Consider the following 17,441-nt stretch of genomic DNA (forward strand, 5'->3'; position numbering starts at 1 on the left):
AAAAGAACATGGACAAGATTGAAAACCACAGAAAACAGAACAAAGAAGAGAAATCTTGGCCAAACTTTAATCAAGTCATTTCTATCCACAGCACATCACAGACATATGATAGATTTTGGGGTCCTGGACCCTACCTTCTCCCGGACGGTCTAACCCGCAGGTGGGCTGGCTGGTCCCTGGGTGGTGGCCGGAGGATGCACAGGGTCCCGCGGTGGCGGCGGCGGCGGCGGGAGCATCTGCCCCAGCGTCCCCTGCCTCGGCAGAGCCCGGAGCCTGCCTGTCGGCCTCTGGAGCTTCGTCTCCGCTGTCCAGATCGAGCTGTTCCCCCTCCTCCTCCTCATTGTTATTAGTGTCATACTTGACTTCATTCTCTGAAGTTGAAGGTCACGCAAATCACATGTTAGTGTTTATTACCAGGAGAATGACTTCCTCTCTCCTGAACACACGGCAGGCAGTCAGCCAGCAGCGGGCACCCAGGTAGGCACCAGAGGTGTGATAGCGCTCCCTGCCCCCTCCGGGCCCCCGCCTTTCTACTGGGAAAAGTCGGTGCCATCAGGCTTGGGGCATACATCTGGGTTTCCTCTTGGAAGGAACCTCAACTCACAGGCTGGGAAGAAAAAGCAGGAGAGACAGAAAGGAAGAGAAAAAGCCCTTGCTACGTTTTACACTCTGGTCTTAGAACTGCACGAGTAAAAATCAACTTGGAGTAACACTAAATAAGCCACCAGGCAAGGATCAAGTTCACTTCAGCGGTTCCTATGAGATCAGTGCAATGACTTCACCTGTTTTGTGCATTCTGGCAGCTGCGCTACCATCTTCAGGGTAAAGCTGTGAGTTACCTGTGTCAGCTGGGTTACGCTCTTTTGGAGGGAAAGAGAGGAGATGCAAAGATTTGCTGATACAAGAGTTTTTACATGACTCTTACATAACTCTTACAAACAATAAGATCCCTCATGTAGACTTTTAAAAGGAAAAAAAAATCAGCTGAATCTAAAGGACCAGAACACTCAGTGTATCTGCTGTAATCTCAGATCACTAGAAGGCCTCTAAAAATTTTTTAAGAACAAAGAAAAAAAAGTATATGCTGGAATTAAAATGTGAAATGGCATTAAAACCATCCGTGTCTACCTGAGTTTTCTATACATTAACTATAAAAATACTAAATAAATTGTACTTAAAAATACGTTGTTCTAAAAAGAAATGAGTGACGGTGGTCCCGGGAGACCCTGTGTCTCAGGTCCCACAGACCATGTTTTGTTCTGACCCCTTCCAGGTTATCTTAGAGCCTATGCAGTTCAATAAATTATAAAACTCTCCTCTTTGTAACAGTTTTCATCAATTTGATTTTAGGTGTGCTTCACCTAATCCTCGAAGTCCAGCGGCTGCACGGTGTAACCCCAAACGAGAAGGCTGACGAAGCGCCAGCCCGTGGTTCTGACTCGCGCCGTCGTGAGCCTCCACACTGCCCGGCATGACCCGTGACATCGCTAAGTGGAAACGTCACTTTCGTCAGGGTATTTAATTGGCATTATGTCCCTGTCGCGCTCATCTGGCAAAAGTGTGGATTTAAGGAAATGGTGACAAATGTACTTGGAAAATGTTCCGGAAAATTTTATTTTTCTGTTGAAGAGACTTCTTGCTCTAAGACGTGTTCACCAGTTTATTTCAGTGAATAAACTGAATACTTAATGATTTAGCAAAAAAAAAAAAAAAGGCAAGGAGGCAGGAAGGCAGCTGCAGAGAGACATGGGGAGAACTCTGTCAGGCCCAGCCCATCCCAGCTGCCCGCAGCTCCTGGCAGACTAGGACCGAATGAATGCCGCAGTCAGCCCGCACAGTGACTGGAGGCCTGGAGTCGGGAGTGCTGGCTGGCAGGGAGGAAGCCAGGTAGGCTGTCCCTCCTCTGAGGAGATAACCCCAGCACCGCTGACCCATTAATGGTTTTTAAAGACTTGTCACAAACTAACACATTAAGAGAAAAGACTAAAAGAATAGTCATTTTTAAGGCCAGAGATCAAAGCTATGTATATTGTTCCTGGGTTCTCAGACCATAGCTGATTAAATCTGCAAGCTTAACCCAACATATGATGTTTCTCCTGTTTCAGATGAAGGCTATTTGTTTTTAATTCCTTTTACTGTTATGAAGAAGAAGAGCTTTAAGAAGGACCAGGCTGCAAACAGACCCACCAACAAGGGGCTATTCATAGCGGGTCCCCCACCACCTCCAGGCTCTGCGTGTCACAGCTGGGAGCAGGTCCCTGGGGGCAGCAGGGTCCGCAGAACAAAGCCCCTCCTCTGAAGGCCAGGCCCCTCCCCCGCTGGACACTGCCTGCTGTCCTTGCCTCTGCGTGAGCTCACTGTACATCACCAGGCAGTGTACGAGGACAGTCCTGAATCAGCATGGATATGGAGACACTGATGACTTCCTTTCCCTGCCAGGACTCACTTTTTTTTGTTACTAATTACAGAAAGGTTTTAGTTTCTGGTGGCTTATTGTTGCTGTTCAGTCCCTAAATTCTGTCCAACTCTTTGCAACCCCATGGACTGCAGCATGCCAGGCTTCCCTATCCTTCACTATCTCCTGGGGTTTGCTCAAATTCATGTCCCCTAAGTCAGTGATGCCATCCAACCATCTCATCATCTGTTGGCCCCTTCTTCTCCTGCCTTCCATCTTTCCCAGAGTCATGGTTTTTTCTATTAAGTCAGCTCTTCGAAATAGCTGGCCAGAGTACTGGAGCTTCAGGTTCAGCATCAGTCCTTCCAATGAGTATTCAGGGTTGATCTCCTTTAGGATGGACTGGTTTGATCTTGCTGTCCAAGGGACTCTCAAAGTCTTCTGCAGCACCACAGTTCAGAAGCATTTACAATAATTAAATGTTGAGATCTGCATCCTGAGACCCCCTGGACCACCTTGTAATGGTGTTTGCATCTGGGACTTGCATCTTGTAATTTGATTCTCTGAGCGCCTCCAGGGGCCCCACCTCTAAGAGTTTTAGGAATGGTACCTCCTGAGGTCAGGGCTACTCCAGTTCTGTCATCCCAAGGAGGAGGGAAACTGGTGCCACGAGAGACGCACACATGTTCTCAGTCATTAGCTCGTGTGTCCTGAGGATGACGTTCAAACCCGAACAGCTGTTTGGGAAACCCTCAAAGCCACACGCTTCTCTGCCACACCACTTCCTCCCAAATCCTGCTTCATCCAGACGATTTGACTTGGTGCCTAGGAAGCTGCTAGAAAAGGCCCAGGTCCCTGATGGCAGGCTGGAATGGATGGAGCTTTCCCACCTGAACACGTAAGGACACTACGTACAGAACACTATGCCGCCACTGGAAACGACAGCTGTGAGAGCCTCGGAGGGACATGGAAAATGATAAAGTCTCAAGCATAACGTAAAAATGTACAAACAGTTTTAACAATGGATATTCAACAGTTGCTATCATGGAGAAAAGAAATACAAATGAAAAGACAGAAACCTGATCAAAATACAGGTGTCGTAGTGGTGAGGGAAGCACAACCTCGATGATTTTTTAGCTCCCTCTTCACATTCAGGGGAATTTTTAGGAGGACAATTTCACTTTCATAATGGGGCAAATCATACCTAAAGTATCGCTGAATCATTAAGAAGGGGACTTCCCTGGTGGCCCAGTGGCTCAGACTCCACGCTGCCCGTGCAGGGGGTGGAGGTCTGATCCCTGGTCAGGGAACTAGACCCCACATGCCACGTGGCACAGCCAGTCTATTAGCCCCAGTGCTAACTGTTACAGATGTTAATTACCCAGAAAGTCATGTAAGGATTAGAGTACTATCGTGTTAAAATGTGGCACCAACATGCTTCAACCCTGGTCTTAGCCCTAGTGGCCAGCCAGGAAACAGCCACCAGCTGCGGGAGATGGTGTGGGTTAGCAGCCTGAACACCCGGCGCCCTATGTCTGCACAACCTTCCAGGCTCCCCAGGGAACACCCCCAGGTGGACCATGCCTGGAAGAGAGCCCACACGTGCCCACCCACCTGCCCCACCGCCCGCGCGCAGCCCGTTACCTTCTCGGGCGGGAGCTGGCGGGCCCGGCTGATCCATGCTGCCACAGCCACCGTGCTCTGGGCTTTGGGGCGTGCAGGGCCGCAGGAGGAGGCTCGGCTGTCAGGGCCGGGTGGCGGTGGCCCTGGTGCCACTGGGTGCCCACGGACAGCCTGAGGGGAGGAAAAAGTGGGTGTTCATTGGTGGCTGCAGTGAGGACCGTAACCTCCCGGGAATAACACTCAGGGCAAAGTGAGGCAGAGAAGAGACTCCTGGTGTCTTGACGGCACCTGGAACCGCATGCAGGAGGCACTGGCTGGACCCCTCCCTGCTCGGGATGCCAAGTCCCTGCTGAACCTCACACGTGTGCTGAGGGGGAAATGGACGCGAAAGCCCAAGCATTTTTCTTTTTCCTTCAACTAAATCTTTACCAGTTTGGGGTGAAGGGTTAATTTCTGAGGACTGAGGAGGAGGCTAGCCCTTTCTCAAGCCCTTTGGAGCGAGCGTGTCGGTGAACCCGCAGGCCTGGGCTGGATCCCAGGTCCTGCTTCATTCTTTCTATTTCCTGCATTCCTATTTCCTCACAAGTGGTCTGAGATGTGTGCCACACCAGGCAGGCCACGGGAGGTCTGGTCTCACGTTCCCAAGGAGGCATCCTGTGAACCAAGGACACTGTTTACGGTGTTGATACCCCCAGACACCTGCCTGGGCTCCACCAGAACCATTATGGGAAGATAAACTTAACAGACGTGACTTCCTGGTTCTCGGGGTCCCGGATGAGCGCCAGGGAAGGCCCCCACAGACGCCACACAACACTTAGAGACACCCTCTGGAAGAGGGACCGAGTACGGTCTCCAAACCATCATGACAACATGCGCAGACCACAAGGGTCAGGGGGCTCGAGGCCTGGAGGAGCTGGGACAGTAGCAGACAACCTGAGCCTTTCACCCTCACCAGCAGACACCGGCTTCCGACAGTGAATGTAACACCACTGCTTCCATATAGAGTCAGCAGACCCTCAGCCCACACCTGCCGTGTCCTGCTCTGCAAAGTCACAGCAGGGAAGCACACATCACAGAGGTGTGTGTACACATACATACACATGTGCTCACACATGCAAAGGTGTGCACATACATATTCGTGTGATCACACACGTACGCAGAGGTATGTGCAAACATACATACAGGAGTGTTTGCATGCATGCACACACAGATGTGTGCCCACATACACAGACGTGCTCACATACGTGCACAGAGGTGTGTGCACATGCATATATGTGTGCTCACACACGTGCGCAGAGGTGTGCGAATGCATTACATACATGTGTGCTCGCACATGTGCACACACAGATGTACATACATACATATACATGTGCTTACATGCATGCACACAGAGGTGTGTGCACACATCACATACACATGTGCTTGCACATGTGCACAGATTCGTGTGATCACACACGTACGCAGAGGTATGTGCAAACATACATACAGGAGTGTTTGCATGCATGCACACACAGATGTGTGCCCACATACACAGACGTGCTCACATACGTGCACAGAGGTGTGTGCACATGCATATATGTGTGCTCACACACGTGCGCAGAGGTGTGCGAATGCATTACATACATGTGTGCTCGCACATGTGCACACACAGATGTACATACATACATATACATGTGCTTACATGCATGCACACAGAGGTGTGTGCACACATCACATACACATGTGCTTGCACATGTGCACAGAGGTGTGCGTGTACATGCATACACATGTGCTGACACATGCACAGAGGTGTGTGCACATACATATATGTGTGATTGCACACATGCCCAAAGAGGTGTGCACATTATATATTCGTGTGCTCGCACATGTGCACACAGAGGTGTGTGCATACACACACACACATGCACATGGAGGCCCAGAAAGCTACAAGGAGGAAACAGGAGGAAGGCCAGGAGGACTTGCAGTCAGGAGAACACAGAAGGGGGTGACATCAGCTGATATATCATTTCCCAAGAAGAAATTCAAAAATGCCTGGGAGGAATCGAGGAAAGAAGAACCTGATGTTCTCAGGGCTCCTGGGGCGATCGGCACTGCTGTCTTCACGCCCTCACCACAGTCAGGGGTGGAGACACTGCCTCCCTCTCCCAGTGCAAAGCAGCCGAGTCCAGAGCAATCTGAGGACCCGCACAGGCCCTGGGGCTGGCATCAGGACAGAGCAGCCCCCACGCACCACTCTGTGGGACCCTAGCCGCATCGTCCATTGAGCAGACACCACTGGCCCACGGCTGGGCTAATTCAGAGAAGCCAGACGCACAGGCGCACCGCACCGGACCTCAGGGTTTTCTGAGTGTTACAGATTCCTTGGGTTTCTCTATTGCGTCATTTACTCATCTTAAACCACACGGTACAAATCTCATTAATGCTATTTGTCCTACTTAAAATGCACAATAGAGAGTCTAAGTGATTTCCCCTTTTCCACTGCTAACACGGGACAAAACAAAAGAACACGCCAGTGTCTGTCTTCCTCTGGAGCCTGATCCTACTGAACAACCACCGCTCACCTGCTGAGCTCCCAGGACACCGAGATGCACTGCACAGCCATCCTAGTCTTCCAACTGCAGACGAGAGGATGCCCGGGGCTCGTCCCCGGGGCACAGCTGGCACTGGGACCAGCCCCGACACCCTGGTCTGTGTGTGTGACGTGTATGGAATTCAGAAGATCACGACACTCCAAAACCAGCATCGGCGGGAAACCACCTTCCTGAGAAGGAGACTGTTCAGGAAGCTCACGCACACAGGACCTGCCTCTGGGTTTGGGGGCATGGGTGCCCATGTTCCATGCTCTGCTCCGTGCAGGCATCACCCTGGGAAGCTCACTCCCCGACGCTGGGCGGACGAGAGCTGGGTCTCCTCCCACCTTCTCTGGCCGCCCCACAGCCTCGGGCCGGCGCCTGCTGCCTCCTGGCTGCCCACTGGGTTTGCAGACAGTGCTTTCGGGGACAGCGTGGAGCCTGCTTGGCCCACGACTGACCCAGGGACAGCGGACAAGCCTGGCCTTCTCACAAGCCCCCCCACCCCCGGCGGAAAAGCGGCAGGAGGTAACACCAGTCTGGGCTGCCGGGCCCTGGGAATTATCACTGTCCTTCTCCAGTTTAGGGCTGTGGTTTCCAACAAAAGACAGCACGTGCGACTGAAGCGGCCGCCTGGAAAGCCAGGCAGGGCATGGGGTGGGCCCACAGTGCGGCCAGGACTCCGCCCCAGAGCCTGGGCAGCTACAGAAGTGCCCCCATCACTAGCTTTTTTTTTGTCACAGTTTCATGGAAATAGCCTGAGTCTTTGCTCCAGCGAGGTTTCCAGCAGCTGAGCCATCTCTGCAGATCTGCAGGGAGAGCGCCATGGATGCCCCAAGGGTCTGGGACCTGCTGCCTTTCCAGTGGGTATTTCCCCCGGGGTCTCGGGGTCCAGAGGGTCAGGAAGGGGGTGCACTCGCCACCAAGGTCATCCCTGCGGAGAAACAGCACGAGTACCCGGGATGCGGGAGCCTGTCTGGGGAGAACCTGCTCAGGGCTCCCCTCTGGCCCAGGGCCGCGGCATCGTCACTGTGAACCGAGATAACGGGATGCCCGTCAGCGGCCGCGGGGCTGGGGGCCGACGGCACTCTCCCCCTGGCGTCGGTGCCGCCCAGTCACACGAGGTCGGGCACAGATTATAGGCCGAGCCTCTGCCCAACCCACCCAGCTCGGGCCCCCAGAGTCCAGCCACCACAGACCGTGCTGAAGACTGTCGAGGGACCCAGGGTGCCCCACAAGGACTGGACATATGCCACGAGTGGGAGCCAAGCACCTCAAACCCGGGGACAGGGCCTGGGGATGCTTGGATGCGAAATCCTGATGGGCCACCAGGCCCGTCTCTGTCTAAAACCACAAACTTCTGAGCGAGCTCACGAGAGAAAGGCTCTATCTACCTCCACATGGAGATCCAGGAGGGGAGTGAAAAGCTCACATATCTTGTTGGGAAGGCTCCATGAACTTAACTCTAGGTTAAGTCAAAAACACAACAAGCCTTTTCACTGAATGTTTTCGTAGATTTTTAAGTAAATGTGATGCTCACAGAAACAAGAATGAAGGAAGGAAGGAGAGTGGAGAGAGGAAGGGGAAAGAAGAAAAAGCAGCTCTCCCCATAAGCCAGGCCAGGAACGCAGCTGCCGGGGGATGTCTACTTGATGACCATCGAACCTGACCACAGAGGGCACGGGGTGCCAAGCACCCTCAGGGCCCCGCTGTGGTGTGTCCTGGGTCGCCTGTTTCTCTGCTCATATCAGACAGAGGCCACTTCCATGAGGCCTGAGTCCGCTCTCCTCCACAGAAAAGAAAAAAGAGTGAATAGAAGCAATTTATTCCATGCAGCAAAGACTGTTAGACAGCAGCTAATCGGCAAATGTTCACTGTCTTTTCCAAATGCTCCTTCACCCTGGGGATCAACCCCTGAGAACTCCTGGGAGGGACGCTCACCGGGAACCATAGCCCACACCCTGCCGGCCACACCCAAGCCTCCTGGCTCTGCTGCCTTGGCCTCAAATCCTTACAAACCAACTTCCTCGTGCACACTCCCGGGTGTGAATCCGCTCACCCTGCAGACTGAGCTCCCATCCTCCCTCCCTGCTGCGGTGTCTCTGTGTCCCTCCATGTTTCTCCCTCTCTGTGTCTGTCCTGTACCTCGGTATCTCTGGCCCTGTCTCTACATCTCTGTGTCTCCCTGTGTCTCTCCATGTCTCTCCCTCTCTGTCTGTCCTTGTATCTCAGTGTCTCTGGACCCATCTCTGTGTCTCCCTGTGTCTCTGTATCTCCCTGTGTCTCTATCTCTCCATGTCTCTCCCTCTGTGTCTGTCCTGTACCTCGGTATCTATGGCCCTGTCTCTACATCTCTGTGTCTCCCTGTGTCTCTCCATGTCTCTCCCTCTCTGTCCTTGTATCTCGGTGTCTCTGGCCCTGTCTCTGTGTCTCTGGCCCTGTCTCTATGTCTCTGTGTCTCCCCCTCCCCCTTCCTGCCTGCTCTCTGGTCTGCCAGCAGGAAGGGACACACCCCTTCCTTGGGAAGCCCATCCTGGGCGGGTCTGGTGACAGGATTCAATCCCAGGGAACCAGACGGGGAGGCAGGGACAGGAGAGGTGGACACTGTGGGGCTGGGGACACAGCAGGAGGAGCAGGGGACAGATGGCTGGGGGGACACAGGGTGGCTGAAAGTCAGGAAATGGAGTCCCACTGCCGCCCCGGCCTCCACAGCAGCGCTGACCCCATCCCCATGTCTGCCCGGCCCCTCAGGGTGCAGGCTCCAGGACAGAGCTCTGCCACTCCTGTTGACCTGGAAGGGGGGCGGTGACAGCTCTTCCCACGGTGTGCCCCCTCCCCGGGGAGTCACCTGGACCTCCCCAGACGCGGTCCCGATAGGCCCCAGGCCGTGACACGCGGGACCACAGGAACCAACCTGTGGAGCTCTGGCTGCCGCCCACGCCATCATCCGTAGGCTTACAGGCGTGGAAACGCATTGACTATTCATCAGGGCCTCCAAACAAGGATCAGAGCCCAGAGCCGTAGTTAACGCGTGGACTGCTTACAGACGCACCGAGGGCGGGGCGGCCCTGGGCGATGCTCCTCGCCCCTCCTGGTCCGGCTCTCCTCCCCTCAAACCCCTAAACCAGCGGCCTGCATGGGACTGGACGCGGGGTGCCCCCCAGACCCAGCGGGCCGTGCCCCACACTGGCGCCGAGCCAGACTCGAGAGTTAGGAGGACCGCCGCCCCGCCGCCCCCTGAGGGCCAGGGGCCCAGACTCGCAGCCCAAACGCCCCCTCTATGGGCTCCTGAAGCCCTCCTGCCTCCAGGCACAAACACGGGTGTCCACGGCCACGCAGTCCAGCCCGAGAGCCTCCTCTCAGAACCATCTAGACACACGACCCCTTCCTTTCAGAACTCACCAAGGACGAAGTTAATTCTGCCTTCACTTGGCCACGCCTCTGAGAAATCTTTTCACAAAGCCAGTGTCACAGTCATCGAACAGGAGAAAGTCAGCGCTGCGAAGGGGGCAGCGCCGACGGGGGGCGACAGCCCGGGCCCTGGTCACTGGCTGGAGCCGGCCGGCCGTCTGTCCAGGCCTCCCTGTCACCTCCCCCAGCACACGGCCCGACTGAGGACAGGCCCCGAGCACACCTGCCAGGGGCAGTTCAGCACCTGTGCAAGGACCAAGAGCCCCGCGGACCAGGAGTGGGGGAGCAGGGAGGTGGGGAGCAGGGAGGAGGGGAGGAGGCCGGAGACGCACCCCCACCCGCCCCTCCTCCCGGGACCCACACGCCCAGCAGTTTCTTGCATAAAGTAAATTCCAGCTCTCAAAAATCACCCTGACAGACACGGCATCCCGCCTTGGGACAGAAGGAATTTGGGGAAACCCTGGGCTGACATCCAAGCCCCTGCCTTCCTTGCACGGGCACCTGCTGCCCGCCTGGGGGACCCATCTGAGGGGTCACGCTGAAGCAGGAGTGCCCCCTTATTTACGGGAAATGCAAGTAACTCCTCCCGCAGAGCAGGAAGGGTGCCGCGTGCACGTGTGATTACATCAGGCAGATGCAGGCGAAACTGCTGTCCCCCCAGACCGGAGCCTTCCGTCACACGTCAGCGCAGCGGCCCGCCCAGTGTAGGGTGGCCTGGCCCCACCTGGTCCCTCCCTACGGACACCCACCCACCCGACAACGGCTCGGATCACCCTGCAGACCGAGGGGGCACCGGGGGGAGCACCTTGCTGTGAAGCCCAGGACGCCCTCGACCGCCTGGCCTCCCCGGGGTCCCCACCCCCACCCACACATGGGGGAGACGGGTGCCAGGGTCCCCTGCCCTCCTGTCGGCCCAGACGGGCTGCAGGGACGCACACCCTGGAAACAATCTCTCCCCCTCGACTACCTGCGATTCACGTCCTAACACTCCTGCCGTCTGGCAAACGCTGCACCTTTCATTCCTTCCTATTAAGTCACTGGGAGCAGCGCATGTTTAAACACTTTTCCAGAACAGAGGCCAGCGGCAGGCCCAGCAGGTTCCCTCCAGGCCCCAATCAGTTCTGGACGAGGCGGGACTCTGTCCTCCGCAGACCCCTGGGAGGTCTAAAATTGGCCTGGGTCTGATTTTAGTTCCAACGGAAAAGTGACCAAGGCCATGTCCCCTGGGACAAGAACTCTGACACCAGGCCTGGCCCCCACACCATCTGGCAGAAGGGCCCGCAGGCTGAGTCCCCAGCCACGCAAGCAACATCCGACTCAGCTTCTCTGACGGACGGAATCAGGGCTGCCCACTGGCCACTGCCCAGTCCAGGGCTTGAGAACAAAGTGTGCATTGATGTCTTATCAGTTTCACAGCGAGCGGGCTGCCGGGGCCAGGGGCCAAGGCCACGTCCCCCAGAGGGAGCTGACGGTCACACCAGCCCAAGCTCCAGCCCCACACTTGGCCTCCCGGCATCTCCCAGCCAGGCTCAGACCTGCACACGCAGGGAGTGAAAAGACACGCCGAATTCCTTCCATCAGAGCTCAGCGCTCCTTGCCCAGAAGCAGACTCTGGCTCCTGACTTGCAATCACGTCTAACTCTGGAAATCCTGGGCTGTTTCTACACTGGCCCACACAGGTGTCCCATCCCCACCGCTAGGCAAATCCCTGCACTTCCAAGCCTTTGCATGCCACTGCTGAAGCAAGGCAGAGCTGGCCTGACGGGCAGAGCACCCGCCCGACTCCCTGCGCCAGAGACCCCCACATCCTCCAGGGTCCAAGGCCTCCTGGGCTTCCCCGGTGGCTCAGTGGATAAAGAACCCACCTGCAATGCAGGAGACACAGGTTCGATCTCTTGATCAGGAAGATCCTCTGGAGGAGACCATGGCAACCACTCCAGTATTCTTGCCTGAAGAATCCCATGGACAGAGGAGCCTGGTGGGCTACAATCCACGGGGTCGCAAACAGTCGGACACAACCTTGCGACTGAACAATAACACCCACCAAGGCCTTCCAGGCCTTTGCAGAGACCCTTTCAGCTCAACACTCTCAAGCTCCTTCAAGTCAGTCGCCACTCCATCTTCTCTTCAGAGAAAGAACGTGAATAACAGAAAAAAACATTGAGTGTGCATGGCTGCTGCTGCTGCTAAGTCACTTCAGTCGTGTCCGACTCTGTGCGACCCCATAACGGCAGCCCACCAGGCTCCTTTGTCCATGGGATTCTCCAGGCAAGAACACTGGAGTGGGTTGCCATTTCCTCCTCCAATGCATGACAGTGAAAAATCCAAGTGAAATTGCTCGGTCGTGTCCGACTCTTAGCGACTCCACGGACTGCAGCCTACCAGGCTCCTCCGTCCATGGGATTTTCCAGGCAAGAGTACTGGAGTGGGATGCCACTGCCTTCTCCAAGTGTGCATGGCACACTTCTATTAAAACTCCTCAGCCTGTCCTGTATGGTCAGATCCTGGTCTCCACACCGATGAGAAATGACTCAAGTTCAAAGTTCACATCTGTTTGACTTTGAAGGCTGAATGTCCACAGTGCTTTCTTTAAAAAAAAAAATGACATCCACTTGCTAGGCTCTGGTTCCCCGCAAACTGCCAGCTTCCAGGCCAAGAATCAAGAGCAAAGCCTCAGTCCAGGAAGCAAAGCCCCCACCCTCAGGACCTGGACCTCCTCGCGCGTGCAGAAGTCCTTGTCTTCGCGTAGTTATCATTGTGTGGACTGTTTGGGCACCCTCACCTATTCCTTTCATTTCTTCATAAAATGCCCAGTTCGGGAGCCCAGGCGACTACTGAGTCAAGGTCTTGGAGCCTCACCTGGGCCACCAGGCCAGCGGCCCCCTGGGAAAGGCTGGCTCAGCCGTTCCTGGGAGCACTGAGGCCCCCCCCACCTGCCCCCACAGGCCTTGTCCCCGCTCCCTTTCACAAGGGCACCAGGAGGCTGCAGCAACCTCTGACATCACATTTACTTTAAAAAGCAATTTCTAGTATCAGAAAGTGGCTCCTGGAAGAGAAACACTTTAAACCTAAAACAAAAAACTTCAAAAAATCTTTTTAAAAATCTTTTGAACATTGCTTAAGGGAACCATAAAACATCAACAACCCACAGAAAGCACTCTCTACTAGCAGGTACCCATTACTTTCCCGACATAAAGAAGAACAGGAAATGAAAGAACAACAGCAGTGCCCGTGACTGGTCATTTTTATAATCAAAGTTTTGAAAAGGCACACACAGAAACAAAGATGTAAAGAAGCAAAAGCCGACCTCAAGGCCTGCTTCTCTGAAGTCTGAGTTCGGAAGGAGTCCCAGTGAGGGGTGTGTGCTGGGTGGGGCTGGTGGCGGCTCAGGGGTCCGGTTCCAGCTCTCCCAGGCCTCACTCCCACAGCCATCACGGTCAGAGAGGGCCCGAGTCCCCACTGCTGGCCCCAGCCCACACCCCCAGACCCAGTGCCCCTCTGTACTGCTAAGCCCCAGAACTTCCCAAACTACACTTCCAGAAGGCTTAACTGGGGAGCAGTAATCCTGCTCCATAAATGTTTAATGCCTGTGATCTGCTTCTGTCTCGTTTCACTCCACTCCCTTTCTACCCGGGCAAACTATGAGTAATGTGTGAAATAAACACCAACATGCTCTGAGTATCTCAAGATCTGGATTTTCATTGCAGCCTTTCTATCACGCCTCGTGCAATAAGAATACCGTATTATTCAATGTGGGTCTTTAATTTATAGTGACACAGCCACACTCACGGCATTTTCATTTTGCTCTCATGCAGAACATTCTTGGTTTAAAATGCATTTTCACAACTTGCCTTCCAGCAATTTCCTAAGTGAGTAAACTGAGGTTCTACAGGGGATGTGACTCTTCCAGGGTCAGGTGAGTAGTTCCAGAACTCAGCCCAGGGTCTGAATGCCACCAGAACACCCCAGTCCCCAAGAATCTCCAAAGAGAAGTTTGTAAGCTTCTAACCTCACCAGAAAAACTTCAGAGAACATCAAAATATGAAGAAAACAAATTCAGTAAAACAAAGTCAAGCTTGACCGTAACAAATTAAAAAACTATTTTTAATAACTGGATTTTACCTCATCCCTAACTGTCTATAAATGCTTTGATAATACCTGGTCTGAGAGAGAGACTAATTATTTCAGGAAACCATGGGCGTCTACAGCTGACTGTGAACAGTCACACAGCCACCCAACTGCAGATGTTGTTATTGTTGTAACAACAACAACAGTCACTAAGTCATGTCCAACTCTTTGCAACCCCATTGACTGCAGCATGCCAGGCTTCCCTGTCCTTCACCATCTCCCGGAGTTGGCTCAAATATATGTCCATTGAGTTGGTGATGCCATCCAATCATCTCATCCTCTGTCATCCCCTTTTCCTCTTGCCTTCAATCTTTCCCAGCATCAGGGTCTTTTCCAATGAGTCAGTTCTTCGCATCAAGTGGCCAAAGGATTGGACCTTCAGCTTCAGCATCAGTCCTTCCAATGAATATTCAGGACTGATTTCCTTTAGGATTGACTGGTTTGTTCTCCTTGCAGTCCAAGGGACTCTCAAGAGTCTTCTCTAACACTACAGTTCAAAAGCATCAATTCTTCAACACTCAGCCTTCTTTATGGTCTGACTGTCACATCCATAACATAACTGCTGGAAAACCACAGTTTTGACTATACAGAGCTTTGTCGACAAAGTAATGTCTCTACTTGTTAATATGCTGTCTAGGTTGGTCATGGCTTTTCTACCAAGGAGCAAGTGTCTTAATTTCATGGCTGCAGCTGCCATCTGCAGTGATTTTGGAGCCCCCCAAAAATAAAATCTGTCACTGTTTCCATTGTTTCCCCATCTATTTGCCATGAAGTGATGGGACCAGATGCCATGATCTTACTTTTCTGATTGTTGAGTTTTAAGTCAGCTTTTTCACTCTCCTCTTTCAACTCTCATCAAGAGGCTCTTTAGTTCCTCTTGCTTTCTGCCATAAAGATGGTGCAATCTGCATATCTGAGATTGATATTTCAATAACTGAAATACTGACTGCAGATGGAGTCACTTAACCAAACCATACCCCAGGGCCAGTCAAGTAAATACGGTGAGAGCTTATGGGATACATTATAACAATATATTAATATTACACAGAGTATATCTCATCTTTCCTTTATTAAAAAAGTTATTTCCTTGAAAACATGTTCAAAATATGTATTTTAAGCGATGAACAGTAAAAATGTTATTCCTTGCAATGTTCTACCTGGAGGGATATTAAGTAACTCTTGCATAAGATCCAGGACATTGGCAGCTACTTTATTTTGACTTTGTGGCTCAACCAAAGAAAAGCTAAAAATCCACTGTACTTTGAGTTCATGAGAATTTTCACCTCCAGTAATTGAAATGTAAATATTACATTGCACCAAGTATGTCTGCTGCTTTCTCAGAATGTTCACATCCTGTTAAAAGCTGAAACATTTACTCAGATTTCTACCTTCAAACTGAGGGTCTTCCAGAGGGGAAGTGTTGCCAGGTAGGGATGAGGAGTCACCTGTCCTGGCTGGCAGCCCACCTGTTTATCTCCCAGCCATGCAAGACGGGAGGGAGGGTTTCTAAAGTAGCAATTACCTTCACCCTAAAGTGGGCCAAGGAGAAGGAAATGGCAACCCACTCCAGTATTCTTGCCTGGAGAATCCCAGGAACAGAGAAGCCTGGTGGGCTGCTGTCCATAGGGTTGCACAGAGTCGGACACAACTGAAGCAACTTAGCATGCATGCATGCATTGGAGAAGGAAATGGCAACCCATTCCAGTATTCTTGCCTGGAGAATCCCAGGGACAGAGGAGCCTGGTGGGCTGCCATCTATGGGGTCGCACAGAGTCAGACACGACTGAAGCGACTTAGCAGCAGCAGCAGCACCAAAGTGGGCCAAGGACTTTTGCCTTTATAGGAAAATACAAACGACTATTCCTGACCTAAACACCCCAACTGGCCACTCCTCAAGGGACTTCACTGGGCCCTGATTCATCCAGACCCCAGGCCGGGACCGGTTGCCTCCTGCACCTCCTGACGGCCGGTGGGTCTCGATCCGTTGCCGTTATCCCAGGACTCGCGATAAGTGGGGCGCTTCCAGGGCCTCAGCTCCGCCACCTGCACTGTCCACGCCCAGGGCTGCGTGTGCCCCGAGCGGCCCTCGCACCGTCCCCCAAAATCTGGGGTGGGCGGGCAGCCCGGACTGCAAGGTGCGGTGGGATCGGCCAGTTCGAGGGACCTGGGCAGAAGGGAAGCTTCCCAAGGAAAAAAGGAAACTCCGAAGCTCCGCGATAGGTCGGCTCGCGGGCGGCGCCCTTCAAGGACCCCAACCACACCCCTGCCCGCTCTCATCCTGCAGGACCCCAGCGGCCCCCCGCCCGCACTCAAGCCACGGGACCCCGTCCTCCCTGGCCCGCACTCACCCTGCAGCCGGGACTGGACCCCCGCCCGCCGTCCCTCCGACGACCCCTCTTCCAGCCCCGAGTCAGCCGCCCCGGGATGCGCCCCGGCCCCGCCCACAGGGAGGTAGGCCCGCCCACGCGCCGCGATTGGCCTAATTTCGAAGCTCCGGGATCCCATTGGCTGCCGCGCCTGCCCGTTCCTCGGCCGTGCCCCGCCCTCGCGCCCGCGCATTCCTGCGGAGCCACGTGGCCGCGCGCCCCCTCCTTCTGCCCAACGCCCGGCTAGGCTGCGCACGCGTGGGATCGCGGCGCCGGGCGGGCAGGCTTCCCGGACCCCCCGGACCCCCGTCTCTCCCCGCAGAGCCCTCGGGCTGGGCACACGTGGGGAGGGTCCCCGGCCTATCTCTCCCCCAGCTCCCCGACCCCCTCTCCGTCCCCAAAGCGTCCACCCCTTCCTTTTGCTGGCTGGCCCTGCCTGCAGGGGCGTTCCTGGCTCCTCTGGAGGTCAGCTGCCTCAGACCCGCCAAGTCTTGGGGATTTGGAAAAGCAAAGATTTCTCATGTTTCCGAGGCAGTTTTTAAAGCTTGCCTTTTACTGAAAAGTTCTCATATTCACCTTCACTTTGCCAGTGAACATGGGTTAGAATTCACTATCCTGTAAGAGCCAAAAAGTAATGACTTAAAAGGCAGCGGTTAACCCTGCGGTGTCACCCTTTGAATGGACAATGCTAACAGGGACTAAGGCAAACTGTTAGCCACTCAGTAGTGTCAAACTCTTTGCGACCCCGTGGGCTGTAGCCCCCCAGGCTCCACTGTCCGTGGGATTTCCCAAGCAAGAATACTGGAGTGGGTAGCCATTCCCTTCTCCAGGGGGATCTTCCCGACCCATGGACCTGAACCCCGGTCTCTTGCTTTGCAGGCAGAATCTTCGGGGTCTGAGCCTAAAAAGCATCCTTCTACTATAAGCTCATTTGAGGTGAAAATCCGC

General features: G+C 54.0%; 1 protein-coding gene across 8 annotated transcripts in view; it reads right to left on the reverse strand.

Moving 5' to 3' along the window:
• Positions 1–16,593, reverse strand: part of ARHGEF10 (Rho guanine nucleotide exchange factor 10) — a 62,139-nt gene extending 45,546 nt beyond the window's left edge. For all 8 annotated transcript variants that reach the window (XM_025280902.3, XM_025280898.3, XM_044939061.2 and 5 more), the window contains exons 1-3: positions 16,476–16,593; positions 4,040–4,189; positions 135–371 (exon numbers count right to left, since the gene is read on the reverse strand). In XM_025280902.3, coding sequence (XP_025136687.1) covers positions 135–371; positions 4,040–4,076 — 274 coding nt within the window. In that variant the 5' untranslated portion in view covers positions 4,077–4,189; positions 16,476–16,593. The remainder of the gene's footprint in view (positions 1–134; positions 372–4,039; positions 4,190–16,475) is intronic.
• Between the last annotated feature and the right edge of the window lie 848 nt (positions 16,594–17,441).

This window comes from Bubalus bubalis, chromosome 1, assembly GCF_019923935.1.
Source record: "Bubalus bubalis isolate 160015118507 breed Murrah chromosome 1, NDDB_SH_1, whole genome shotgun sequence".
NCBI classification, from domain to species: domain Eukaryota; kingdom Metazoa; phylum Chordata; class Mammalia; order Artiodactyla; family Bovidae; genus Bubalus; species Bubalus bubalis.